The following is a 27,983-nucleotide window of genomic DNA, read 5'->3' on the forward strand; positions in this document are numbered from 1 at the left end:
ATGCCCCTACGTCCTTGCTCATGTAATGAACCTCGTGAAGAAGAACAGGGACATCTGGCTGGTCAAACACTCTGACAGAACCATCATTAAGAATTCCACAAAATCTCAGGCAATGAGGAACACCATGACTATAGAAACGCGCTGGACCAAAAGATGTCTGAGATGTGCCTAGGGCGGAACATAATCAAACATGCAGTGGTGTGCCATTTGAGGAGTGATGAGCAGAAGCCTCACTCCATGTCTTGCCTGCTGCCAAATGGAGTGACAATAAAAAAAATGAGTCCTGAATACTATGAATCTCAAAGGATCCCTAAGAAAGAAGACGCTCCCAGTGAAGACTTGATTACCCTCGGAGGTAGAATGAAGAAAATTTGAAAGACTGTTCCTGGTTGTCATGAAAGGGACTCTGTTTTGTCTCTCTTCTTGTTGTTGTTTGTCTTGTTCTTTGTTTCAGGGTGTATCCTGTTGGCCTGGTGAGGCACCAGTTATAGAGGCTATATGCTTGGCCTCCAAGAGAGTATGAAGATTGGATATCCCGTCTGGGTGAGGGTGGACTGTATTACAAGAAGACTCTTCTGTCAAGTTGATGACCTGGCCTGGACCAGAGGCCAAGAAGACACCAAGACATTCAGAGTGTTTGGACACTGATAGCCTTAGAGAGGCTTATTATCACATGTACCCTCACCAGAGGGTCAATGGTTAATTCTGATAAGAATTGAAATTTAATTATTGTCCACATGATTTAGTATTGAATCTCCTATTTACCGTTCATAAAAGTTGAAAAAACTTCATAAAATGGGTATTTGATTTATTTATTGCATGTTTCGTGATTAACTTTGATTTCTTTCACAATACTCTCATAAGATTTGACACCCCTCATATTAATGCTTCATTTAATTATGGGAAATTATTCTGCTGGTGAAATAAAATCCTGCATCTTTGTCAAAGAGTAATTTTGCTTTTACAGGATATGTGATAGGAGTAGTAAGGAAGTATTAATGAGAGAGATTACCCAGATGACCATAATGTATTAAAGTTAATTAGTGTCCTCATTCAGGAGACACTAATGGCTTGAATGGGCAAAGATCTAATGGCTTTTATTATTTGCAGGGGACCAACTTGGATGTTATTGTGTATCTAGTATTGTGTAAAGTGTTACAGTTCCATCAGATGGTGAGAGCATCCCCCTCATGCTTAAGGGCAGTGGCAGCATCCTATGCTTGCCAGCAGAGGCATTGCTGGCCATTGGTTCAGACTAATTACCGTTCATCCTACAGGAATAATGGATACACCGATTGTGTATGTGTTATGATGTATTTCTTTAAATGTGCCTTGGTTATAAGGAAGACCCTAAGTCTTCAGGCTATGCTGGTCATAGTCTCTACAGTTATAGCATGCACCCTGGTAGCAAGATTTTATTACAACTTCTTATTATTATATTTTTTTCTGAGTTTACTATTGGAAAAATGGTAAGTGAGAAAGTGTCCTTCCTCTCAGATAATTTTTTCAGACGGGGGGTGGGGGTGGAAGAATGTGGCACCCCTATAAGTTGGCCACTAGATATCCAGCTTTACCTTTAAAAAGTATTTTTGTACAATTGCGTTGTGAGGAGGTTTTTCTGACTCACCCCTTCCCTCAGGGGTGCAGAGCTAAGGTAGCCTAATCCCGTCTTTCTGACTTCTCCTGCAAGAGAAGTCCCTAATAACAGAACTAAGGAGACAATGCAAGACCAGGAGATCCCAATCGGATCTCCATTGAATGGGACCAGGACGGACTGGGTGTCCATGAAAGATATGGATTTAGGTAAGACTGCTTTGCTATGCTTGAGGGTACCCCCCTCCAATAGGATTCCCGGTTAGCTGCTGGGTGAGCTTTGCGTATTTAAAATCACCATGGGAAGTTCTACTCAGATGCCTGAAATAAAGAACACCTACCTACAGAGAAATACACACATGTGCCAACAGTTAGATGTAACTTCAGTCTTATGGACAAATGGACTTTAATTTAATTGTTGCATAATCAGTAAATTTTAATTTAAAACCCAAAGCCTGGTCCAACCTCTTTTGTCCCAGCATCTCACCCCTTAAGATGCTGCTGCTAATAACACAAACTGGAAGCAAAATATAATTGTCTAGGCAATAAACAAGAGCTTCATCCCATAAAAAGAATCCACCATGGGAGAGAGTCAAGCTCGGGAGTTAATTGCTAACCAGAACAGCCCTGAAGACAATAAATATGTTTGTGTGCCCCTGGGATTTAAACAAACACCCTGTCCCCGTCCCCCCCCAAGAATGGATTACAAAAAGTTATAAAACCAGTAAATAAATAAATAAATACATACATACATACATACATACATATAATTGGTCTAGTAATGGCAGAGCATTCCTTCACAAACATAACTGGTTTCTTTGTTCTTCAGAAGCCATATTACTTTCTTCTTTTATGGGAAGCCAGTGTCTTCCCTTTTCTGGGCTACATCTTCAAGTATTTTTATTTATAAGATCCTTCTCTCGGTTCCTTTCCCTTCAGATATACACATATGCATAATTTTCCCTTGCATCCCATCTTCTTTTCTATATTATATGTGGCAATTTTACTATGAAATGTTGTGTTATACTTTGCCAAGGAAATTTAACATTCTGATATACTACATTATTTCTGTTTTGGTTTCTAGGATTACATGGATTTTTAAACTATTGAGAACATTTTGTGTTTTTAAAACAGTTATATACATGTGCTAATGTTTATATTTCTCTGCTCTAGATGCAGCCTTGAAGGAAATATTTTGCATAATTTGGCCTTAATTTATGCTGCATTGGTCCCATTTGCACTGAAGTCAGAAGAACTGGAAATAAAGGTATTTCTCAAGCAAAGATAAAACATGTCTACCTCCAAACTAAGCAATATTTTCTGGGCTTTCCAGCACTTTGTTAATTAATTGTCCTCTAGTTCTGGAGTCCTGTGAGAAATAGGAAGGATTCTGTGCAGAGGAACCATTCTCCTACTTCCCAAATGTATGGTTGCAGTAACAATCTTAGGGACCTGTTTACTAAGCTGTGGTAAAATAGCATAGTATTGCAAGATGTTGCATATAGGGAAAAATAACCCTTGCTATAGTTACACGATGTTAGGTTCCATATTAGGAGCTACCACCCAGGAAAAAGATCTAGGCATCATAGTGGATAATACTTTAAAATTGTCGGCTCAGTGTACTGCAGCAGTCAAAAAAGCAAACAGAATGTTAGGAATTATTAGGAAAGGAATGGTTAATAAAATGGAAAATGGCATAATGCCTGTATATTGCTCCATGGTGAGACCACACCTGGAATACTGTGTACAATTCTGGTCGTGCATCTCAAAAAAGATATAGTTGCGATGGCGAAGGTACAGAGAAGGGCAACCAAAATTATAAAGGAGATGGAAAAGATCCCCTATGAGGAAAGGCCAAAGAGGTTAGGGCTGTTCAGCTTGGAGAAGAGTCGGCTGAGGGGGGATATAATAGAGGTCTTTAAGATCATGAGAGATCTTGAATGAGTAGATGTGAATCGATTATTTACACTTTCGAATAATAGAAGCTCTAGGGGGCATTCCATGAAGTTAGCAAGTAGCACATTTAAGACGAATCAGAGAAAATTCTTTTTCACTCAATGCACAATAAAGCTCTGCAATTTGTTGCCAGAGGATGTGGTTAGAACAGTTAGTGTAGCTGGGTTCAAAAAAGGTTTGGATAAGTTCTTGGAGGAGAAGTCCATTAACGGCTATTAATCAAATTTACTTGGGGAATGGCCACTGCTATTAATTGCATCGGTAGCATGGGGTCTTCTTAGTGTTTGGGTGATTGCTAGGTTCTTGTGGCCTGGTTTGGCCTCTGTTGGAAACGGGATGCTGGGCTTGATGGACCCTTGGTCTGACCCTGCATGGCAATTTCTTATGTTCTTATGTTCATTTTACTTCAGGAAAATTACTGCATGTTTTACTAAACTGTAGTATTTGAGCTGACCCTGAATTGTCATAGAATATTAGGCATCAACTGGAACCTTTTGAAAAATGGTACCAATTGTGCAAAAACAAGTGGGGATTGCTTGTGCCCTACTGCACTCCCACTGTACCACAAAAGACTTTGAGGTACATTTCTCTTAGGATCAGGAAGATGGGAATAGGGTCTCCTCCTAATAATGGGGCATTACCTTTAATCTTGGGGCATGGCTTGGGGGGTGGCTTTTGTTAGACTCCTAGATAAACAGAAATATAGAAACATGATGGCAGAAAAAGACCATATGGCCTATCTAGTCTGCCCATCCTCACCAACTATTCAACTTTACAATTCCTACTACTCCTTCAAAAAATCCTCTGTGTTTATCCCATGCTTTCTTGAATTCATATACTTTCCATATCTCCACCACTTCCACAGGGAGCTAGGCTGTTCCATGCATCCACTACCCTCTCTGTAAAGAAATATTTCCTTAGATTACCTTAGAGACTACCCCCATTCATCCTCATCCCATGACCCCTCCTCGTTCAAGAGCCTTCTTTCCATTGAAAGAGATTCCTCTCCTGTGATTGAAAACATTAGCGGTATTGAAATGTCTCTATCATATATCCCCTATCCTGCCTTTCCTCTAGGGTAGTGACCAAAACTGCATCTGTAAAACCACACAATTAGTAAAGTAAACATAGAACACCAAATGTGAAGTGGATTTTTTCTCTCTCATTTAGCAGACCTCATACTTGGGCATATTTTGTAATGCTAGATAGCATGTGAATTAATGCACCAAAAGGTATAATCATAGGTCATAGATGAGTATTTTTTCAACTTTGCTTAGTGAAACAGTCCAATGCACAACCAAAGTTCCCAATATATCAGAACATCGCATAGAATTGTTAAGGAAAAATTTCCAAGTTTCAGCGATTTTGACTTAACTTTATATGACATGAAGAAACGCCATGTTCTTTGTGTAGGAGGCTTGAATGATGGAAGCCCGACATGGACCCATGTTTCGGCTATGCCTTCATCGGGGGCCGAAATTTGTTACAACAGATAAAACAAACATAATTTGCACAACAGATACTGAAGATTTGAAATACTTGCGGAGTGATATCACAAAGATGGGACACCAGCATGTAGAACGCAGCTTAGCTTGCCAGCCTGCCGGTAGTGTGTTTCTTCTGCCGGAGGGGACCGCTCTCGCGCCATTATTTAAAGTGCCCACAACCAATCCAAAATTGCCACATAGAAAAGAAATGACATTAACCAAAAATTGCCACTAGGGTATACATGTTTATATCTTTAAGTCTGTTCCCATATGTTTTAGATCGAAGACCACTAACCATTTACTCAGATTCCTCTGAAAACTCAAATCATACGTGGATTCCACTGATTTTTGCACAATGTTGCAGTCTCTAGTGCTAACTATCACAGTATTCTAACCCTAGGGACAGGGCTGGATGCTGGCAAGGCTGGCTGATGCAGGTCAAGAATTAAGTATCTTCTGCTACACTGGCCACCTGCCCCTTGGGTTAAGCCCTCAGCTACTGGTGGCCAGCAGGACTTAAACAGAAGGAACTAGAACTAAAGAAACCCACAAGAGCAGGACTGAGCTGTGGAACCAAATCAGGATAAAGAAAAATGCTCATTAAAATATGGATTGCAAACTGGCTAAACGACAGGAAACAGAGAGTAGGATTAAATGGACAGTTTTCTCAATGGAAGGGAGTGGACAGTGGAGTGCCTCAGGGATCTGTATTGGGACCCTTACTTTTCAATATATTTATAAATGATCTGGAAAGAAATACGACGACTGAGATAATCAAATTTGCAGATGACACAAAATTGTTCAGAGTAGTTAAATCACAAGTAGATTGTGATAAATTGCAGGAAGACCTTGTGAGACTGGAAAATTGGGCATCCAAATGGCAGATGAAATTTAATGTGGATAAGTGCAAGGTGATGCATATAGGGAAAAATAACCCATGCTATAATTACACAATATTGGGTTCCATACTAGGTGCTACAACCCAAGAAAGAGATCTAGGCGTCATAGTGGATAACACATTGAAATCGTCGGTTCAGTGTGCTGCGGCAGTCAAAAAAGCAAACAGAATGTTGGGAATTATTAGAAAGGGAATGGTGAATAAAACGGAAAATATCATAATGCCTCTGTATCGTTTCATGGTGAGACCACACCTTGAATACTGAGTACAATTCTGGTCTCCACATCTCAAAAACGATATAACTGCGATGGAGAAGGTACAGAGAAGGGCTACCAAAATGATAAGGGGAATGGAACAGCTCCCCTATGAGGAAAGACTAAAGAGGTTAGGACTTTTCAGCTTGGAGAAGAGACGGCTGAGGGGGGATATGATAGAGATGTTTAAAATCATGAAAGGTCTAGAACAGGTAAATGTGAATCGGTTATTTACTCTTTCGGATAATAGAAAGATAGGGGGCACTCCATGAAGTTAGCATGGGGCACATTTAAAACTAATCGGAGAAAGTTCTTTTTTATTCAATGCACAATTAAACTCTGGAATTTGTTGCCAGAGGATGTGGTTATTGCAGTTAGTATAGGTGTGTTTAAAAAAGGATTGGATAAGTTCTTGGAAGAGAAGTCCATTACTTGCTATTAAGTTCACTTAGAGAATAGCCACTGCCATTAGCAATGGTTACATGGAATAGACTTAGTTTTTGGGTACTTGCCAGGTTCTTGTGGCCTGGATTGGCCACTGTTGGAAACAGGATGCTGGGCTTGATGGACCCTTGGTCTAACCCAGTATGGCATTTTCTTATGTTCTTAAATAGACAAGGATCAAGAAATGCAAGACAAGGTTAGAATCAAACAAACAAGAACAGGAAAGAACAAACTAAGACTAGGAGTTCTCAGATTAGGGCCACATGCAAGCAGACAAACAAGAACAAGACAGAATAGATTAAGACTATAAAATCTCAGATAAGGATTACAAACACTAACACAAGAACACACGTAGGGCCACAGTTAGGACCAGAACTTGGACCAAGCTAAGGCAAGGCACTGATTGTGAGGCAAGCTTATAACTATGGCAGAGCCAGAAGAACACGGCCACCAACAGGATCTCCAAGCCATAGAATCTGGAGGACTTGGCAGCAAGTATACATGGTGCACTGAGGGCCTCTGCTAGCAGGAGGCAAGAATTTCCCACAGATCTTCACATAAACTCCCCCACCCTCACAAAGGGAAGATTCCAGATACCCTCAGGGACCCCCTGAATCCCAAGGTGCTTGTACCCCCGTCTAAAAGGGCAGACTCTAAGTCTCTAGAGTTGGATTCTCTGGAGTGGAGCCTGGAATTGTGGCTTAAAATGGATTCTCTGGAGAAGAGCCTGGAACAGCTGCTGCTGGAAGTGGATTCTCTGGAGCAGACTCTGGAACAGCTGCTGCTGGAAACAGATTCTCCAGAGCGGACTGTGGGACAACTGAGGAAATCAGTGCTGTAAAAGCAGCTGTCACTGGCTTAGCAGGATCCAGAGAGGCCTGGATAGCAGGCACTGGACTAGCTGGAGCCAGAGTCACTTGCACAGGAACTGAGGCTGCTGGAGCAGCTGAATCAAAGGCAACATAATGCCTTTTTGGTTAGGGGCGGTCATGTAAATTGCTCCTCAAATCCACTCCGTGTTTATAATTAATGTCATTCTTTTTTGCATGCATTCTTTGCATAAACCATATCAAGATTAAAAAATGATTATTTTAACAAAGTGGAGGTAGGAGCAGGGGAAAAGAACATGGTGGGGAATGAAGGGGGATGAGGGGAATAAGATTGGGCAGGGGACAAGAGTAAGGGGGTGGAACTAGGAGGATAGGAGGAGTTGAAGGGTGAAGAGGGGAATGGGTAGAGAGGTGGGATCCTGAAGGGGGGAAAGGGCTGATGGAAAGTGAGAAAGAGGAAGGAATGGGGCAGAAAAAAAAGAGGAGGTGGCTAAGAGAAGAGAAGAGAGGGCTTCCCCTACAGGAAAAATAATGAAGGCTCTGTTGCCCCAACAGAATTCCTATCCACACCCCCTCAAGAAAAAAGCAATAAAGGCTTGGCAGCCCCAGCATAATATGGGTATTCTGTTGGGGCTGCCGAACTGTTATCCTTTTTCTTGTGGGAGGTAGGTAAGGGTAGGGGCAAGAGGGAGAGAGAGCAAGATAAGGGGAAGGGGGAGGAGCAGTGAAACAAGAGCAAGAGGTGAGTAAGTGTAAGGAGGAGAAGGAGGAGGTAGGTCAAAAGGAGAAGAGATGGGGGCAAGAGAAGAGAAAAAGGGTGGGGGAGAGAGGAGGCTGAGGGGATAGGATGGGCATGGGTCAAGGGCAAGAAGAGGTGGGGACAGGAGGAGAGAGAAGGGGTTGAAGGGAGAAGAGAAGTTGAATGCTGAAATGGGGTGAGAGGAGAAGGCTGTGAGAAGGGGGAAGGGGCTGGTGACAGAAGAGAGGGAGGAGGGGACTCAGGACAGGGGAAAGTCTCTCTCTCTACTACCAATAGTTGCTTCTGTTGCGTTGGTGCCTCCTTTCGCCCTCGCCCAACCCTCTGTACCTGAGTGGCGACTCCCTCCGTGCCTGATGGATGGCTTGATGCCGCGATGCCTCCATGCCGCTTCTCCCCAGCTTCCCCGGGCCGGCTCAATGCTGCGGATCCTCCATGTTCCTGATGACGTAAGGCGCGTGCCCCGAAGTATGTACCAGCAAGGGCGCGAACCTCAGGGGCGTCCCCCTGTATTGACGTCATCCGCTTCCAACATAAAAGGTCTTTTCTTTTGCTAACAACTCGAGTTAGCAAGGACTTCCATTGGACTAGCTCCGGCTGTCCAAACACCATCTTGCACCACAGGATTATTTGCGGGATTCCTCCGGACCCGCTTCACTCTTGCAGCATTGCCTCTCCGGACTTACCAGGGGTACCCGCTCCTCGGGGGTCTCATTCTCTTTCTCTATTTCAGATTACAGAAAGGAACCGGTACTCGCTTCTCGAGGGCCCATGTTCCTAAACCCTCTGAAGACCCTCCATTGCCTGGAAGCGATCGCAAGATACGGACATTGTGAGTTATTATTTCAGACTACAGACAGATACTCGCTCCTCGCGGACCTATGTTCCTGAACACTCTGAAGATTCTCCTTGCCCAGAAGTCATTGCATCTACAGACATTGGGGCGGATTTTCAGAGCCCTGCTCGCCTAAATCCGCCCAAAACCGGGCGGATTTAGGCGAGCAGGGCCCTGCGCGCCGGTGATCCTATTTTACATAGGCCTACCGGCGCGCGCAGAGCCCCGGGACTCGCGTAAGTCCCGGGGTTCTCCGAGGGGGGCGTGTCGGGGGCGTCTCGGGGGCGGGCCCGGTCATCGCGGCGTTTAGGGGGCATGTCGGCAGCGTTTTGGGGGCAGGTACGGGGGCGTGGCTACGGCCCGGGGCGGTCCGGGGGCATGGCCGCGCCCTCCGTACCCGCCCCCAGGTCGCGTTCCGGCGCGCAGGAGGCCCGCTGGCGCGCGGGGATTTACTTCTCCCGCCGGGAGGCGTAAATCCCCCGACAACGGTAAGGATGGGGTTTAGACAGGGCCGGGCGGGTGGGTTAGGTAGAGGAAGGGAGGGGAAGGTGAGGGGAGGGCGTTAGAGGATTCCCTCCGAGGCTTCTCCGATTTCGGAGCGGCCTCCGAGGGAACGGGGGTAGGCTGCGCGGCTCGGCGCGCGCCGGCTATACAAAATCGATAGCCTTGCGCGCGCCGATCCCGGATTTTAGCGGATACGCGCGGCTCCGCGCGTATCTACTAAAATCCAGCGTACTTTTGTTGGCGCCTGGAGCGCCAACAAACGTACGCCTATGCGCGCTATTTGAAAATCTACCCCATTGTGAGTTACTATTTCAGATGGTATATAGGAACCGGTACTCGCTCCTCAAGGACCTATGTTCTTGAACACCCTGAAGATTCTCTATTGACTAGAAGCTATTCCAGATACAGATTCATGTGAGTGACCACCGTTCTCTCAGACTGGAAACAGGTACTCGCTCCTCGAGGGCCTAACCCTTTCTAACTACTGAGCCATATCAAGACCTTGTGTGAGATATCATCTAGTACTGGCTATGTATATCTGCATATCCTGTCTATTCACTATCTACAGTCTCTTTGCAGCTCAGCAACCTGGGAATCGCAATTCCAGTCTCTGAGGGACTTCAGCCCTGCCGGGCATACCAGCTCACTACTGCCACCTCTGGTGGTTATACTGATTATCTAATAAAGAACTATCCGTGTCTGTCTCCATACTCCAGCCTAGCCGGTGGTCCCTCTCGGGACACCATCCTGAGGGCACTGTCATCTGCCATTGACCCAAGGATTCACCAATTTACTTTCTGTCCAGCTGAGCACCATCTCCAGTACTCCGCTGGTACAGATTGCCAACTCTGCAGTCTACATTAACATTGCCATTCCTTAGCAGACCCATAGGAGGCAGTTCACTACAGATTGCTCTTCCTCCCTTAGGGGAGGGACTTCCATCAGACTGCTATTCGTATCTGCTCGCTCCTCCCATCCGCATCGCAGACCCTGCAACAGATTGCTTACCGCTAGCAGTATTACAACAGATTGCTGGCTCCTCCCCTTGTGGGAGTGTCCAGCAGCAGGATCCTATCCGATAGCTCTCTCTAGCAGCCGACCCCACAACAGATTGCTAACTCCTCCCTTTACAGGAGCATCCAGCAGCCGGTTGCTAACAGATTGCTAACTCCTCCTTCCTCAGGAGTAGAAGCATAACAGATTGCTAACTCGAGCAGCAGATCCCTAACAGATTGCTAACTCCCTAGCAGATCCGTAACAGATTGCTAACTCCAGTGAATCCGACTTAAAAGGTATGGACGCCTTTAACTTCTGTGAATTTGCTTAAGGTATGGGAAGCCTAAAACCTCAGTGAATTTTGCTTGAAGACTTAAGAAGCAGTTCTCCTGGGAATTCAGCTCAAGGTATTGGATGTTAGTAACCATGGACCCAGCACACCTCTCCGCTTTGCAGGGTATACCGGGCATGGCTCAACGCATCTCAGAACAGCAAGAAACCCTGGAGAAACGTACTGCAGCATTTCATCAACTTCATGCACAAAAGAAACAAGGTATAGCTTCTACACAAGAAGGTCAGTTACAGGAAGTAACTTTGAAGACTGCTGTTCCACTGGCTGCGCCTATTCGATTCTCCAGAGAACTCCAGAAGACTCGAGGCTTTTTGAACCAGTGCAGCTTACGCTTCACTTTACAACCTTCATTGTTTCCCACGGGCCTTTCTAAGACCAGCTATATCCTCTCATATTTGGATGGGAGAGCTTTATCATGGGCATCTACCTTGTGGGAACAAAAAGACCCTATCTTGCAGGACATAGAAGGATTTATGGACTTATTTAAATCCGTTTTTGATTACCCTGCTCGAATGTCTGTTGCTGGTTTTGCTTTGGTGGACTTGAAGCAAGGCAACAGATCTCTGGCTGAATTCGTCATAGAATTTAAGACTCTTGCAGTGGAACCTTGCTGGGATCCCAGATGTCTCAAGACTCTTCTGCAGAGGCCTGGATACCCGCGTGAAGGACGAGCTGGCCGCTCGTCAGACACCTGACTCGCCTGAAGAATTAATAGCCTCGGCCACTCGGATTGACTGTCTGCTCCGAGACAAGGTAAAGGAACTCCGGCCTAGGGTGTTACCTGGGTTGAAACAGGACAGCACTTCTGCACTACAGATGAGTCCAGCAATACCTGCTGTTGTTAAAAAGGAACCGAAGGAACCTGGTCGTGGTCACTTGACCTCAAAAGAGAGAAGACTTTGGAGAAAGCACGGCCTGTGCATGTACTGTGGTCAGCCAGGCCATGATGTCTCTACGTGCCCTATATGTCTGGAAAATGGACGGGCCTGAGTCCCGCGGGAGGACTGTTCTTGGGCCATACAGCAATATCTCCTCCATTCTCTCATGCAGTCTCTGTGATTCACCATCTTGAACCAGTGACGGTTCGAATCCCTGCCCTGGAGGACTCAGGGGCAAGAAGCAACCTTATTCTTAGTCGTCTTGTGAAAGACCTGAGGAGTCCATATTCTAAATTTGAAGATCCATTATTGCATCACAACTTGAAGTGGGCTTTGGACGTTCCTGTACACCACCACTTCTTTTGAGGATCTTAACAACGTCCACAGCATTCTACAATCAACTGTTGTCTTACATAGCAGTTGCTATGTTTACCATCTCTAGATGGCGCTCTACACCTTCATCATCTTCATAAACTACAAGATACATAGCGGTTGCTATGCTCGCCATAGCTAGATAGTGCTCTACATCTTCACCGACTCCATGGACTTATATTAGAGATATCTGCTACAATGGTACTCGGAAGTCGTGGTGATGGACTATAGCACTGTTGATTCCAAAGAAGAAGATATCTCTAGCTACCAGCTTTTATGATGGGTTTACCCGGAAGTTATGCTGATGGACTACAGCACTGTTGATTCCGAGGAAGAAGATATCTCTAGTTACCAGCTCTTACGATTGGTTCACTCGGAAGTCGTGCTGTTGATTCCGAAGGAAAAGATATCTCTAACCACCAGCCTGTTTGATTGCTGGTGCTGCCATCAGTTCCGAAGAAGACATCTTTAACCATCAGCCTGTTTGACTGCTGGTGCTGCTATCAGTTCTGAAGAAGATATTCTAATCACCAGTCTGTTTGTCTACTGGTGCTACCGCCATCTCTCTAAGAAGTGGATTTTGGACATTTTTCAACATCACCACTTCCAATATCACCACTTCCACTGAATTCCTCTGTGTGGTCCACAGCAGCTGCATCCATTGCTGCTGAATTCATCTTTACATTCTGCGAGATTCTTCCACATCTCTAGAATCCACCTGTCATCTATACTGTATCAAGATAGAGATTATTGACCATGAGATTCCGGATGTTCGTTCAGAGGCAAGAAATTGGAACACCTTCTGTTTAGAAGGTTTTGGCTCCGATTGATCTTGGGAGCCTCAGACCACTATATTGGATAAAGAAGAAGCTTCATCAGTTCCATCTCGCGCATCCTTTGAAGTCTGGTACCTGAAGAGGAGATTGCCCTTTGAAGGGGGGTAATGTTGCGTTCGTGCCTGCTTTCTCCCTCGCTCCACCCTCTCTACCTGAATGGTGACTCATTCCGTGCCTGATGGACGGCTTGATGCTGCGACGCCTCCATGCCACTTCTCCCCGGCGTCCCCGGGCCAGCTTGATGCTGCGGATCCGCCATGTTCCTGAAGACGTAGGGCGCGTGCTCCGAAGTATGTACCAGCAAGGGCGCGAACCTCAGGGGCGTCCCCCTGTAATGACGTCATCCGCTTCCAACATAAAAGGTCTTTTCTTTTGCTAACAACTCGATTTAGCAAGGACTCCCATTGGACTAGCTCCGGCTGTCCAAACACCATCTTGCACCACAGGATTATTTGCGGGATTCCTCCGGACCCGCTTCACTCTTGCAGCATTGCCTCTCTGGACCTACCAGGGGTACCTGCTCCTCGGGGGTCTCATTCTCTTTCTCAATTTCAGATTACAGAAAGGAACCGGTACTCGCTCCTCGAGGGCCCATGTTCCTAAACCCTCTGAAGACTCTCCATTGCCTGGAAGCGATCGCAAGATACGGACATTGTGAGTTATTATTTCAGACTACAGACAGGTACTCGCTCCTCGCGGACCTATGTTCCTGAACACTCTGAAGATTCTCCTTGCCCAGAAGTCATTGCATCTACAGACATTGTGAGTTACTATTTCAGATGGTATATAGGAACCGGTACTCGCTCCTCAAGGGCCTATGTTCCTGAACACCCTGAAGATTCTCTATTGACTAGAAGCTATTCCAGATACAGATTCATGTGAGTGACCACTGCTCTCTTAGACTGGAACCAGGTACTCGCTCCTCGAGGGCCTAACCCTTTCTAACTACTGAGCCATATCAAGACCTTGTGTGAGATATCATCTAGTACTGACTATGTATATCTGCATATCCTGTCTATTCACTATCTACAATCTCTTTGCAGCTCAGCAACCTGGGAATCACAGTTCCAGTCTCTGAGGGACTTCAGCCCTGCTGGGCATACCAGCTCACTACTGCCACCTCTGGTGGTTATACTGATTATCTAATAAAGAACTAACTGTGTCTGTCTCCATACTCCAGCCTAGCCGGTGGTCCCTCTCGGGACTCCCTCCTGAGGGCGCTGTTATCTGCCATCGGTCCAAGGATTCACCAATTTACTTTCTGTCCAGCTGAGCACCATCTCCAGTACTCCGCTGGTACAGATTGCCAACTCTGCCGTCTACATTAACATTGTCATTCCTTAGCAGACCCATAGGAGGCAGTTCACTACAGATTGCTCTTCCTCCCTTAGGGGAGGGACTACCATCAGACTGCTATTCGTATTTGCTCGCTCCTCCCATCCGCATCGCAGACCCTGCAACAGATTGCTTACCCGCTAGCAGTATTACAACAGATTGCTGGCTCCTCCCCTTGTGGGAGTGTCCAGCAGCAGGATCCTATCCGATAGCTCTCTCTAGCAGCTGACCCCACAACAGATTGCTAACTCCTCCCTTTACAGGAGCATCCAGCAGCAGGTCGCAACAAATTGCTAACTCCTCCTTCCTCAGGAGCAGAAGCATAGAAACATAGAAATGACGGCAGTCTGCCCAGCAAGTTTTGCACTTTTTTTTTTCTCTCATACTTATCTGGCTCTTAGTAACCTTTTGGTTCTATTTCCCTTCCACCCCCACCATTAATGTAGAGAGCAGTGATGGAGCTGCATCTAAGTGAAATATCTAGCTTAATTAGTTAGGGGTAGTAACCGCCGCAATAAGCAAGCTACATCCATGCTTATTTGTTTACCCAGACTATGTAATTCAGTCCATGTTGGTTGTTGTCTGTATATAGATCCACTTTTCTTCATTCCCCCTGCCGTTGAAGCAGAGAGTTATGCTGGATATGCGTAAAGTATCAGTCTTTCTCCCCTGCCTTTGAAGCAGAGAGCTATGCTGGATATGCATTGAAAGTGAAGTATCAGGCTTATTGGTTTGGGGTAGTAACCGCCGTAACAAGCAAGCATAACAGTTTGCTAACTCGAGCAGCAGATCCTTAACAGATTGCTAACTCCCCAGCAGATCCGAAACACCTTCCCCCTACTTCAAGCACATCCTATTTCCCTTTTGCTCTTGTACCCTGCCCCCTCCTCTCCTTTCAGCCCCTTATTCTTTCCCCACCCACACTGTCTTCTACTGTAATATCATCCTTCTTTTTCCTCCTCCTCCTCCTGGACAACTCTGGTCCTCAAGAGCCACAAACAAGTCTGGTTTTCAGGATTTTCAGGTTAAATATTCTTTGTATATAATGGAGGCAGTGCATGCAAATCTAACTCATGCATGTTCATTGTGGATAACCTGAATACCAGACTTGTTTGTAGCTCTTGAGAACCAGAGTTGGTCACTCCTGCTATAGGGTATTATGGCTGGGGATTAGAAGGGGCTATTAGACCCCACAATTTTATTATTTGGAATGGGGGGTAGGGATGGAAGCTGATGGGAATTGCTTGGAAGAGAGGGGTGTTTGTAAAGTTGCAAGGGCATTTATTTTTTAAAAGGAGAGGGGGAAGGAGCAGGCTATTACTGCAAGGTTTGCCTGGTACTTTTTTTTAACTTTTGAGGGCCAGGCAATGGTCTCCAAGACCCCTGGGTGATTTGAGAGCTTTGGGAGCTGGGGCAGATTTGGGCCACCTGGCCCTTTAATGCATACGCTGCCCCAGCTGAGGTGGGCTGCCATTGCATAATTAGGCCCTGTAACATGGGACAATTTTTTGTCACATGTTTGTGCCACCATAAAAAATTACACTGTGATACTGCTGCAATAGTTTGTCGGGCAGGGGCTCTTCCTCAATATTTGGCCCCTCCCACAATAAACTATTGCAGTTTAGTACATCTCCTTACAACGCTCTCATTTACTAAGCATTTTCCCCATAGACAGAGAATGGGAGAAAAGCCTTAATCAATCATGCCCAAAATTTGAGTAGAATACTCAGCTCAAGGGAGTCCAAAAGCTTTTGTGATTGAAAATGTTTTCAGTGACTTTTGAAAAATTTTGAAGCAAGGGTCTCTTTTGAGTTAAATCAGCAGGGAATTCCATAAGGACCAAATAAGCCTGATACTTCACTTTCAATGCATATCCAGCATAGTTCTCTGCTTCAACGGCAGGGCTGAAGAAAAACTGATACTTCACACATCCAGCAGAGCTCTCTGCTTCAACGGCAGGGGAGAAGAAAAAAGGGTTCGCACTCACAAAGCGGGGAGTAGCTGGCTTGTTACGGCGGTTACTACCCCAAACCAAATGTGCCTGATACTTCACTTTCGATGCATATCCAGCATGGCTCTCTGCTTCAACGGCATGGGAGAAAGACTGATACATCACGCATTTCCAGCATAGCTCTCTGCTTCAACGGCAGGGGAAAAGAAAAACAACCAATAAGGGCTGTATAACATAGTCTGGGTAAAACAAATAAGCATGGGTGTAGCTTGCTTATTGCGGCGGTTACTACCCCTACTACCCCTAACTAATCAAGCTAGACATTTCACTTGGATGCAGCTCCATCACTGCTCGCTACATTAATGGTGGGGGTGGAAGGGAAATAGAACCAAGAGCTAAGAGAAACAGATAAGTATGAGAGAAAAAATGTGTGAGGCTTGCTGGGCAGACTGGATGGGCCGTTTGGTCTTCTTCTGCCGTCATTTCTATGTTTCTATGTAACAGCAATCATCTTTTCCTGAAATTCAGCTAAGTGATGTGTTTGTTGTTTGAAAACATTTTATTGGTGTTTGGGATTGGTGTTTTGGATATGGATATTATTCATCAGCTGTTTTGAAATACTTATTCTTTTTATTAGCATGGTTTTACTATTATGATTTATGTTTTATATTTGATTTTAATTTTTGATGTTTTATGAGGAAAGTTTCTGTTTTTCCATTGTGGTTTGGCATACAAAGTCTGGCTTAGAGTCTGCATATTTCTATTTATGCATTATGGTCTCTCTAGTCTATATTTAGCAAGGATCTGTTTATGTTCTGCATGTGTGACCGAGGTGCAGTATTCTGCTAGTGTGTAGTGTCTTTGTAGAGATCTGTCGCAGTTTGGCTTATTCTCTTTTTCCAGTAGGAAATATATTGGTGTTCTAGGGCCTGGTATAATGTTTTTAGTGTTGTCTTTTCATAGTTAGGTTTATTATTATTTGAGTGCTGGCAGTTCATGCTGTTTTGGAATGGCAGGTTTACTATATTGTAATTGTAGTTCAGTTTATTCATGGTTTTTTGAGGGCCAAGCCTACACCCAATAACATTACAATAGGCTTAATAAAGGAACCTGATGGTCTGGTTGGGCACCCTACCCCTACCTTCACTCTACAAACCCCCCTTACCTCTAATTTAAGCGCCCCCTTGTTCAATGCCTAATCATCATCATTATTCAAAATGAAGTCAACCTGACTTTGTCCCATCATGTGATGGTGATAGAAAAATGTCACCACTCTGACCTTGCTTCTAAGTTAGCCGCATTATTTTATTGCCTATGTATATGCTGCCTTGCATGCATTAGACAATGTTATGCATGCAGATACATACAAAGCAGCTTATTTCCTTAGGAGAGGGAAATCTTTGGGAATACCATACAGTATCATGTGATAAAGAGCATTTAATGTGTGCTGTACACTATTTAACTTGTGATATTACCTTATTGTGGTTTATTAAATCTAGGCTTTAGTTTGTTTGGTTTAGTGAAAAATAAAAAAAATACAAGTTTCTCCTCCCACCCCAACCATTTTTCTCGTTCTCTACCTTACTATTTTGTTCTACCCCTCTACAGTACCAGCCTAATTCTCCCACCCTGCTTCTTTCTTGTTTATACTAGGGTCCCTAAAATAAAAATATGGAAAAAAGTTTATCCTCCCACTTCATCTCTTTTGTGGTTTTCCATTTTGCTATCTAGGCCGGTCTAGGCCTTTGTGCTGTGCAATTTTCCTCAACCTATGTTTATTGGGTTTTGACACCTTTGTGCTTTTTGTTGTTGACTGCACTTTGAGCCTTGAGGTTTTGACATCTTTGTGCTGTTTGCAATTGACCACACTCTATCTTAGGGGTTTTGACAACTTGTGCTGTTTGTGACTCCCTGGACTATATCTCGCAGCATCAGCACTCATTGTCATGTATTAGCTCTACAATTACCACAAGTAATAGATGGAACCATAACTGATTTTATGAGTCATTTGCAGTTTCACTGTACCAGTCATGTGTATTTTAACTTGTGTATGGCTCGATCTTTATTTTTTGATAGAAGCATATGCTATTGGTAGGATGAAGCAGATAGCCATGTGTTACATAGCTGAGAGATCTTAGGCTGGAGACTTTACACACACACACACACAGGACTCTAGCCTTCTTCTTAAAAAGTGATTTATTTATAATATGAAATACAATCTGCTTACATTTAGAAATATAAAGGTTTAGCATTCTCAGTCAGAACACCACACTGCTGCATATTGTCATGCACTGTGTGGGGGCCCTCCCTCTGCTTTCCTGTGGAAGGGAGAGCCTTGGTGCAGCTGACAATAAAAGGGGGGCCACCTCAGCCTTCCTCAGTTTAGGAAGCAAGTCATCCCTATACTGTAAAGAGAGAACAGTCACGAAAGCCAAAGAAACATGTGTAAGTCATGCACAGACCCTGTTCTTACCCCAGCTTCCGGGAGAAGGGGGTCAGTCCCATATCTATATGTTGGCCCCTGGAATATCTGCAGGTGAATCGGACTTGCTGAGCCAAAGATAGCCTCTGGTAGGAGCTCCCCACACCATGCCACACAGTTCTCTAGAGGGTACCCAAAAGGGAAGCCATTCTTGGTATGTTAGGGTACTTGTTCCTCGGCTTCAGATGTTTGTGAGGTTCTTTCCAAATCTTCTTCCCCTAGGGAAGAGACTCTTGGTCTATTTTTCTTTATGCCTCAGCCCTTGAGGAACACATTGGAGGGGGTTTCAGTCACTCTTCTTGCTGCATTGCTCTGCTTCTACCATTTCTGTTTTTAACCACCAGTACCAGTGCTTCTACCACCTCTCCAAGCAAGTGTTGGTACTTGAGAATGTTTTCTCATCCACTCCAGCTGTCTTTGACCTTCTTTCCAAATCCCCCTTCCCTTACGATACTTGCTGACTCTTGGTCTTGTCCTGCCTATCAGATGCTTAAAACAGGCCTTACACAGCCAATTACAATATCTTTAACAATTACATGACCTCTTGGACATTTTTATCAAAATCCATTTCTTTACAAGTCTTATAATTATGTATCTCCTCCAGTATTTAGTCTTTGATGGATTATACCACAGCAAAAGGCAAGTCCTGTAGAAGTGCAGCACCAGAACCAGGACCAATCTCTTCCATGAATACTGTTTCTAAGATAATGGTGGCAGTATTTGCAAAAATTGATTCAGAAGAATAATTGAGTCCTGGAATCCCTGAATTACAGGATATTAAATAGCTAGTCACTAAAGAGCATTTGGTGCTGCTAATCAGTCAGTAGAATCTTAGCCTCCAATGAAGACTAACTCCAATCCTAAGCAGCTAGCTCCTTCACCTAATGATGCTATACAGAAATGACACCAGGCCTCCTCTAGGGATTTCCTCTGGCTTCTCCCTCCCTAGAGCTTTCCACCAATTGACTGGTGCCCTTTTCACCTCATTTGGAGCCTTGGGGTGTTTTTGCCACTTTAGGTGGCTGCTTTGCGACCCATTGGGATTGTGATGCCATTCTGTCACTGCCTTGGGCGGGGGGGGGGTTCTGCCTCTTTTGGTGCTTTTCTTCCTCTTCATAGCACCTTCAGCTGTTCATATTATATTTTGCCCTTCTCGTACAGACTTGGAAGGTTCATGCTACTGTTGTTTGTGCCTTTTGTACCACTTTTCGAGCCTTGGGGTGTTTTGACCACTCTTCCTACTGCTTTGCTCCTATAATGCCCTAGATAATTGCAATTATTAGTACTGTTTTGCCCCATTATAATTCTGTGGACTCTTCTTGCAATTTTTGGTGCCAAGTTGATATAGTCTTAATGCATTCACATGCCTTCCCTCTTCTCATGATGTCTACCAATCAGTTTCATTAGAAATGATTAGAAAATACTAAACTAACAGCCCAAAATAAGCTGCATTGCTTCTCCCATTGACTATAATGGTAAACAAATGAATGAATAAATCAAACAAAAATTGTTTTTGGTTTGAATTGAACTGAATGAATCACTGTGATCTACGAAATGAATGAACAAACTGAGACAAATTTTTTTTATTCTGTGCATGCCTACACCCTAGTATCCTTCTGGAGGTGGCCATTGCCATATCACAATGTTTTGCTATCTTGATATCATCAGACATGATCACCCTGAGCGTTTTCTCCTGTTTAATGTACATCAGTTTCTCACTCTATATTGTATTCTACTCCCTAGGATTTCTGCAACCCATCTGCATGATTCTGATTATTTTGCTTTGACTCTTAACAGCAAAGAACTTGAACATTCCTCGAATTTTCTTAGATCGCTTCTCAGTTTGTCAGCTGAGTCTGCTGTATTGCAGATTTTAGTTTAATCTGCAAAAAGCAACCTAGCCCTTGTAATCAATCTGCAATGTTGCTCACAATAATATTGAACAGAATTGGCTCTAGGAGAGATTCCTGAGACATTCCACTAATCACTTTTCTTTCCTCAGAGTGAATTCCATTTGCAACTACCCTTTGTGGTCTAACAGTCAAGCAGTTTCTTATCCAGTCCTCCACCTTGCGGCCCACTTCCAAGCTGCTCAGTTTATTCATGAAGATTCTATGTGTCACAGGTCCAAAGCTTTGCTGAAATCTAAGTAAACTATATCCACTGTATACCTTTATTCTAATTTTCTAGTAACCTGTTCAAAGAAATTGATAAGATTTATTTGACGTAATCTCTGTCAGATAACATTTGGCTTCCTCAGATCCTGCAATCCACTGGATTCTAAAAACTTCACTGTCCTTTCCTTCAGTAGTATCTCCAATAATTTTCCCACCACTGATATAAGACACCAAAGTATAGTTTCCAACCTCTTGTCTGTTACCACTTTTTTATAAAGAGGGATAATATTCTCCCTTCTCCTGTCCTACAAGACTATTCCTGTCTCCAAGGATCTACTGAACAGATCCTTCAGTGTACCTATCAGAATCTCTGAACTCCCTTAATATCCTATGATGTATCCTATGCGGCCTGATAGCTTTGCCCATGTCTATTCTATTTCTACACAAACTTTCTCTTCCATAAATATTGTGGCATCTACCTCACTACTATATGTACCCCTGACAACAATCAGTGGTCCTTCTTCAAGTAGATGTTTAGCATTTCTGCTTTTTTCTCAACATCTTTAACCAGGGGCATAGCCAGAACCAGGGCCGGCGGAAGCACTAGGCGAACTAGGCGATCGCCTAGGGCGCTGAGCATTAGGGGGCGCCGAGCTGCTGATGGCCAATGGCCGCCGGTGGACGTCATCCCAATAGCGGCTGAGCGGTGAACTACTGCTATGCTGTGTGCCGGATACACACAGCAAGAAGATCGGCAGGACCGTGGTACAGTCGCGGCTAAACATGCTGGTGCTCCTCCTCCTTCCTGCCCGCGCGGCCCCGGCAACATTTTTCTTCCGGGGTCGCGCGGGCAGGAAGGAGGAGGAGCATCAGCCAATGCAGGAACTTCTCCTCCTTCCTGCCCGCGCGGCTCCGGCAACATTTTTCTTCCGGGGCCGCGCGGGCAGGAAGGAGGAGGAGCATCAGCCAATGCATGAACTTCTCCTCCTTCCTGCCTGAGCGGCCCCGGAAGAAAAATGTTGCCGGAGCCGCGCGGGCAGGAAAGAGGAGGAGCATCAGCCACGTGCAGAAGAGGATCAGCGCGGCTCGAGAAGACCGGGGCCGCTGCAGAGCCCATCCTGCAGTGGCCCGTGAAGAGGAGGCCCAGAGGTGAGAGAGAGACTGAGGGTTTGTACAGTGTGCATGTGTGCGTGTATGAGATGAGTTGAGAGACTGTGTGTGTGTGTGGGAGTGAAGACCTGAATGTTTGCAGAGACAGCATGGGAGAGCCTCTGTGTGTGTGAGAGACAGCATGTGATAGTGAGAGCCTGTGCTTGAGCAAGACAGCATGTAGGAGTGAGAGAGAGCCTGTGTGTGTGTGTGTGAGTCAGCATGTGACAGTGAGAGCCTGTGTGTAGGAATGATTGTATGAGAGAGAGCATGTGACAGTGAGAGCCTGTGTGTAGGAATGATTGTATGAGAGAGAGCATGTGACAGTGAGAACCTGTGCTTGAGCAAGACAGCATGTGGGAGTGAGAGTTAGACAGCATGTGCAAGAGAGAGACTGTGTATAAATGATTGTATGAGGGACAGCATGTGAGAATGAGTGCCTGTGTATGTGTGAGAGAGAAAGCGTGTGAGAATGAGAACTGACTGTGTGTTTGAGGGAAGCAGACAGATGGAGAGAAAAGAAATATGTTATAAAAGGAATTGGCAAAAAAATAAGAAAGGGAAGGTGGAAAAAAAAAAGCCTGTGACCAACCGATTAGAAAACTAAGATCAGACAGCAAATGTAAAAAGAAATAAATTACTTTTTACTGATTGGCACATGTAATCTTTGGGAATGTGCAAGAGTAGCACTTTCTCCTTGCGGATCTCACAATGTACGAGATCAGCATAGAGGAACTGGAAGCCCATGGGGCCTGCACAGAGGAGGCAGCAGAATGTGCTTCAGTGCCAATAGCAGCAATCAGCACCTCCGCAATAGCCATACAGCAGCAGTGACAGTGGCAGCAGAAGAATGAGAGAGGCTCTGAGGTTGCTGGCAAAAGAAAGAGAGGGGGTCTCTGCCTTTAGTGTGTGCATGTGTATGAATGGGTGTCTGCCTGGCGGTGTATGTGTGTGAATGCATGGGTGCTTGCCTGAGGGTGTGTCTGTGAATGAGAATGTATGGGTGTCTTCCTGGGGTTTGTATGTGTGAGAATAGGTGCCTGCCTGTTTGTGGTGTATGTGTGTGTGTGAGAATAAATTGGTGCCTGCCTGGGGGTCTGTGTGTGTGAGAATGAATGTGTGCATGCCTGGGGGATGGGGAGGGAGTGGTGTGAAAATGAATGGGAGCCTGCCTGGGGTTCAGTGTGAGAATGACTAGGAGCTTGCCTGTGTGTGTGTGTGTGTGTGTGTGTGTGTGTGTGTGTGTGTCTGTGTGAGAATGAGTGGGAGCTTGCCTGGCAGTGTGTGTTTGTGTGTTTGTGAGGGAGCCAGTGAGAGTGAGAGCATGAGTGTGTATGAGAAAATCCAGGGGAGTAAGAGTTTGTGTGGGGGTGTGTGTGGAGGGGGAGAGAGTGCCTTAGAGCCTGAGTGTGTCAGTGTCTGTGAGAACGAGAGGTTATGGTTGGGTATAAGAGCATGACTGTGTATGTATGTGACAGTGTATGTGTGAGAGAGAATGGACATGTGAGTATGTGTGAGAGAGAGAGGATAACCTCCTAATCCTCGGCAATATCAGGGTGACTGGAAATCAAGAGCTCCCATGTATGGACAGCAGGGGCTTTTTAAAATCCTTATTAGTTTTAATTATTGTGTGTTATTTGATATATGTACTGTTTTGAAATATTTTATTGGTGTTTGGGAAATTGTAAAAAATGTATATGATTTTAATTAATAGAAATTCTATTTATCAGTAGTTTTAAAATATTTTATTAGTATGGTTTTACTATTATAACTGATGCTTTGTTTCTTGATTTTATTTGTTTTATGAGGAATGGTTGTTCTGTTTTTCCATTGCTAATACACAGATTCTGGCTCTTGGGGTTTCCATTTCAGTTTTTTCTAATTTGTGCTCCTTTATTTTGTATTCTGTATTTGGTGAGGGTCTGTCTCTGCTCTGTGTGTGTGACCATGATGAGAGATTCTGCTATCATATAGTGTCTGTATAGAGATCTATAGCAATTGGGTTTGTTTTGTTTCCTCAGTAGGTGGTGTATTGGTATTCTAGGACCCAGTGTAATATTTACCCTTGCTTATTCACAGGTAGGGTTATTGTTGTTTGAGTCCTTGGTGTTATTACTGTTATGTTATGATGGGATTGCAGTATAGATTTTGGGTGTCTTTTTTGCGGTGCTTTGTGTTAGTTCACAATGTGTCTGGCAGTGGAAGGTGTTTGTGCTGCTGTTGCTGTGAGGTGACACCAGAATTTGAAAATATCTTTTAGTATGATGAGCTGTAAGGGAAACATCCAAGCTCCATTGTTTGGGGGAATTTCAGTGGATGCACAGAGATACAGAACTGGAGGTGCAGGATTTGTATTGACATTCTGTCCGTTCCTATATATTCCAGACTTCACTCTCATAATCCATATAGAATTAGTTGAATGAGGCTATCAAATAATTTTATAGTAGTTTTACTAGAAGTGTGAAACTGGCCAGCTTTTTAAAATAATGCAGAGGACCCTTTGGACTTTTTTTAACAACACTTTTTTTTATAACCAATTTTAAAGCAGGGTGTGATGAAGAAATGTCATTTTGGCTCCCCCCCACCCAAAACAAATTCTTCTGTCTAGAGATGCCACTGATTTTCTGTGGCACACAAATGCATTGGCCCCTGGGCGCTGGAGACCCTTGGTGTGCCACTGGGTGCGAGCCATATGGGGCCGCAAGTGGTGGCAAAGAGGAGTGGAGATTTGGCGGGCCGCAAGCAGTGCCCAATCTGCTCGCGACCCAGAAAACCCCAGTCAGCGGGCGTGATTGAGAATGAGGTAGGAGTCTGGGCCGAGACCGGAGGGGGGGGGCGCAAGGAAGAAGGCTCGCCTAGGGTGCCAAATCCCCTAGCACCGGCCCTGGCCAGAACTAAATATTTTTTAGGGGAGCCAAGGTTAACATGGGAGGGGCACTGTGCTAGGTCCCACCCCCATCCATTACCCTATCCTAAGTGAGGCTTTATGGCAGTGGTATTTCTTTGTTCAAATTATCCTCCTTAAAGATGCAGAGGATCATGGACTGGCAGTGATTCTAATGCCTCCAGGTCCTCTAACTGCTATACTTTAAGGGCTGACTTGGATATGACATGACTCTGCTGCTAGGGGTGGAGGTTTAAGTCAAATGCAAAGGGGCACATGCCCCCAAGGCCCACCCATAGCAACGTGCCTGCTTTTCTCCGTTTTACAATTCCACTTCTGTCCTGCAATAACTGACATACCTAAGAAGTCTTCACATTCTCTTTTTCTGCTCTCACTTTCAATATCCTGGCTAGTACCTTCCCTACTTCTTTTAGCTTTATAATATATGCTTCCCTATGCTCTTCTTCCTTGTACTTTTTGAATGCTAATCTTTTTGTCCTTACCTTTCAGCCATCTGTTTGGAAAAACATACCAGAGCCCTTACCATTACTATAGCTCCTTTTAGTTTAGCTTACTGTTGTTCTGCTTCACAAAGAACTTCCTACCCTGCCACCATTTCTTAAGATACTCCCCAATTTTAACAGCGCTGATACTCCTGAAACATGACCTCTCTCTGCTTTGGCTCTTATATTAAACCATAGCATCTGAGGATCACTGGAGTTCAGTTGACTGCCACCTAGACATTAGAAACACTTTCTCTATTTATAACTATAGGATCAGTAACCCTACTACCCTCATGGATTTTGTGACTGTTTTCCAGAGAAGAGCCCTTTCAAGGGAGTCCAGGATGTCTCTACTTCTAACTTATTCTGCGGATGGGATATTCCAATAAAGTCTCCTACAGAATAAAGTCTCCTACCAGCAGCACCTCCCCTTCACTGCAGTCTTATATATGTCTTTGACTAGATCTGTATCCAACTGTTCAATGCAGATGGAAGTACTATCTCCCCTTTCCAAGGTAATCCACAACTCCTCCTTTCGCCATACTCACCATCTCCCCCCCCCCCCCCCCAACACACCTGCCCTGCATTTCTGTTGTTTTTATATTATATTATATTATTCCATTTCTTATACTTCAATACACTGTATTCCTTTCTGCAGTTTTCTTTTCCTCTTTGCTGTATTGTAGCTATGTGTTTGCATTTTTTAGCCTTAGTTCTTTTTCAGTCAAAAATTATGACCAGGAAAGATTTGATTGAAAACACAAGGGCTATTATGTATTCCTGCTGGCAGTACTTTCACTTTCCACATATAAGACTTCCAAACTGTCCTGGAAGACACAGAGAAACAAATATATTGTAAGAGCAGTGGCTTGTGATTTGAATGTAGGAACTGCAGATAAACTAACTGCAGATAAACTAATCTGCACATTGCTGCAGTCCAATTTATCTGTTTTCACAAACTGTAATTTTCGGGGTGAAAATATGTTAATTTTTTGGCAACTAGCTCCAATATATGCTGTAATTAAATATGACATGATATAACAAATCATGTCTATGATAAATCAATGAGATCATGAGTATATTTTAAATTAGTTAGTGGGAGGACTGGGCAAAGAAACAAATCTTTGGATTTATATGAGTTGAATGTTTCTACCAAAGTCTGACACATAATCTGTCCATAAAAAATACAGTTAATTCTTCAACAGATCTATTTTTCTCTCTTTAATACCACCTCCAGAATAATATGATACAGATACCAGGGGCCTATTTACTAAGCTGCATTGACATGTTTGTCTGTGGTAAAATATGTTAGCGCAGTAAAAATGGAAATAATGTGCAGAATTTGAAAACTCAACATGTTATTTTCTGGCCCCTAAACCCAGCACAATGAAGGTATACTAATGAACTGTGTTACATGCAAACTGTTGCGCCCGTCAGTCGCAGGCAGCTGCAAAATTTGCTGCTCACCTCCTTTCTCTATGCAGCTCCGAGTCTGGGGAGAATGGCGGCCTCCTCTTCCACACACCGACCCTCATGGCATGCCCGGGACGGCGTGGGCGCTCCCGGCAGCCATCTTACATCCGGGGTTACCTAAGGCGCGTGCGCGCCTGCCCCCTTTTTAAACGCATCATGGCGGGAACCTCAGGGGCGTCCCCACCACATGACGTCATCCGCTTTCCATACTTAAACTCAGCTGAATTCTAGCAATACGAGTTAGCAAGGATTCCTGTCCTGCTAGTTCCGCCACACTGGGACTCCATCTCGTTATCCTACTGGGTGACCTAGGTACCCGCTCCTCGGGGGCCTTGCCGCACTCAGGGCTATCTGCTCCTCGGAGAGCCATTACTTGCTGTTTCTCTATTTCAGGGAGTTCCTGCATTGTCCTCGGTCAACCCTTGCTGTTCTTATCCAGATTTCCTCGGTGCCTGATCCTCCCATCTTCTTCTACAGTACCGGCATGAGTACAGAACCTGCTCTTCTACCTTTGTGGCACGGATCCTTGGGTTACCCCGCTTGCGGGCCACTACCGGATCCTTCCAGTCTTGTGCAACTTCCCATTGGCTTCCGGCCTACCCCGCGCTGCGGACCACTACCAGAGTTGCCAGCACAAGCTACACCTAGAGAAGATATTCACCAAACCACTACATGCTGAAGATTACTACTTGGACCGACCAGCTGCAGGTCACTCTCTCTGGACTGACTCTATTGATCCGCTCCTCGGTTCACCATTGACTGTATAATAAAGTTGTTTCCTCTGTTGTCCATCACTGCTGAGACCTTGCCTGTTGTGGTAAGGGCCCACAGGGCTGCTCCCTGTGGGCAGAGTCTTCACTCGCTACGACCCAAGGGCCCTCTATTAGTTCAAGACACACCAAACGTAACAGAAATACATGCAAAGCAGATCACAGTTTCACAGTGCATAAAAATGTTTGTGCACTGCACTACTACGAGAACCAGTGGCGTAGCCACGGGTGGGCCTGGGTGGGCAGGTGCCCACCCAACTTAGACCCAGGCCCACCCAACTGGCACCGGAACTGCAAGGCTGTCGCGGGATTCCATCCCCGCGAAAG

General features: G+C 44.7%; 1 protein-coding gene and 1 long non-coding RNA gene across 2 annotated transcripts in view; both read left to right on the forward strand.

Annotated features, from left to right (window-relative positions):
• Positions 1–27,983, forward strand: part of LOC115098199 (protein shortage in chiasmata 1 ortholog-like) — a 148,311-nt gene that overhangs the window by 53,745 nt on the left and 66,583 nt on the right. The window contains exon 3 of the mRNA XM_029614608.1: positions 2,767–2,860. Coding sequence (XP_029470468.1) covers positions 2,767–2,860 — 94 coding nt within the window. The remainder of the gene's footprint in view (positions 1–2,766; positions 2,861–27,983) is intronic.
• LOC115098200 lies at positions 21,973–27,671 on the forward strand. The gene is made up of 3 exons (XR_003858445.1): positions 21,973–22,026; positions 25,731–25,928; positions 27,280–27,671. It is a non-coding gene; the product is annotated as an uncharacterized LOC115098200 (long non-coding RNA).

The sequence above is a fragment of the Rhinatrema bivittatum genome, chromosome 1 (assembly GCF_901001135.1).
Source record: "Rhinatrema bivittatum chromosome 1, aRhiBiv1.1, whole genome shotgun sequence".
In the NCBI taxonomy this organism is placed as follows: domain Eukaryota; kingdom Metazoa; phylum Chordata; class Amphibia; order Gymnophiona; family Rhinatrematidae; genus Rhinatrema; species Rhinatrema bivittatum.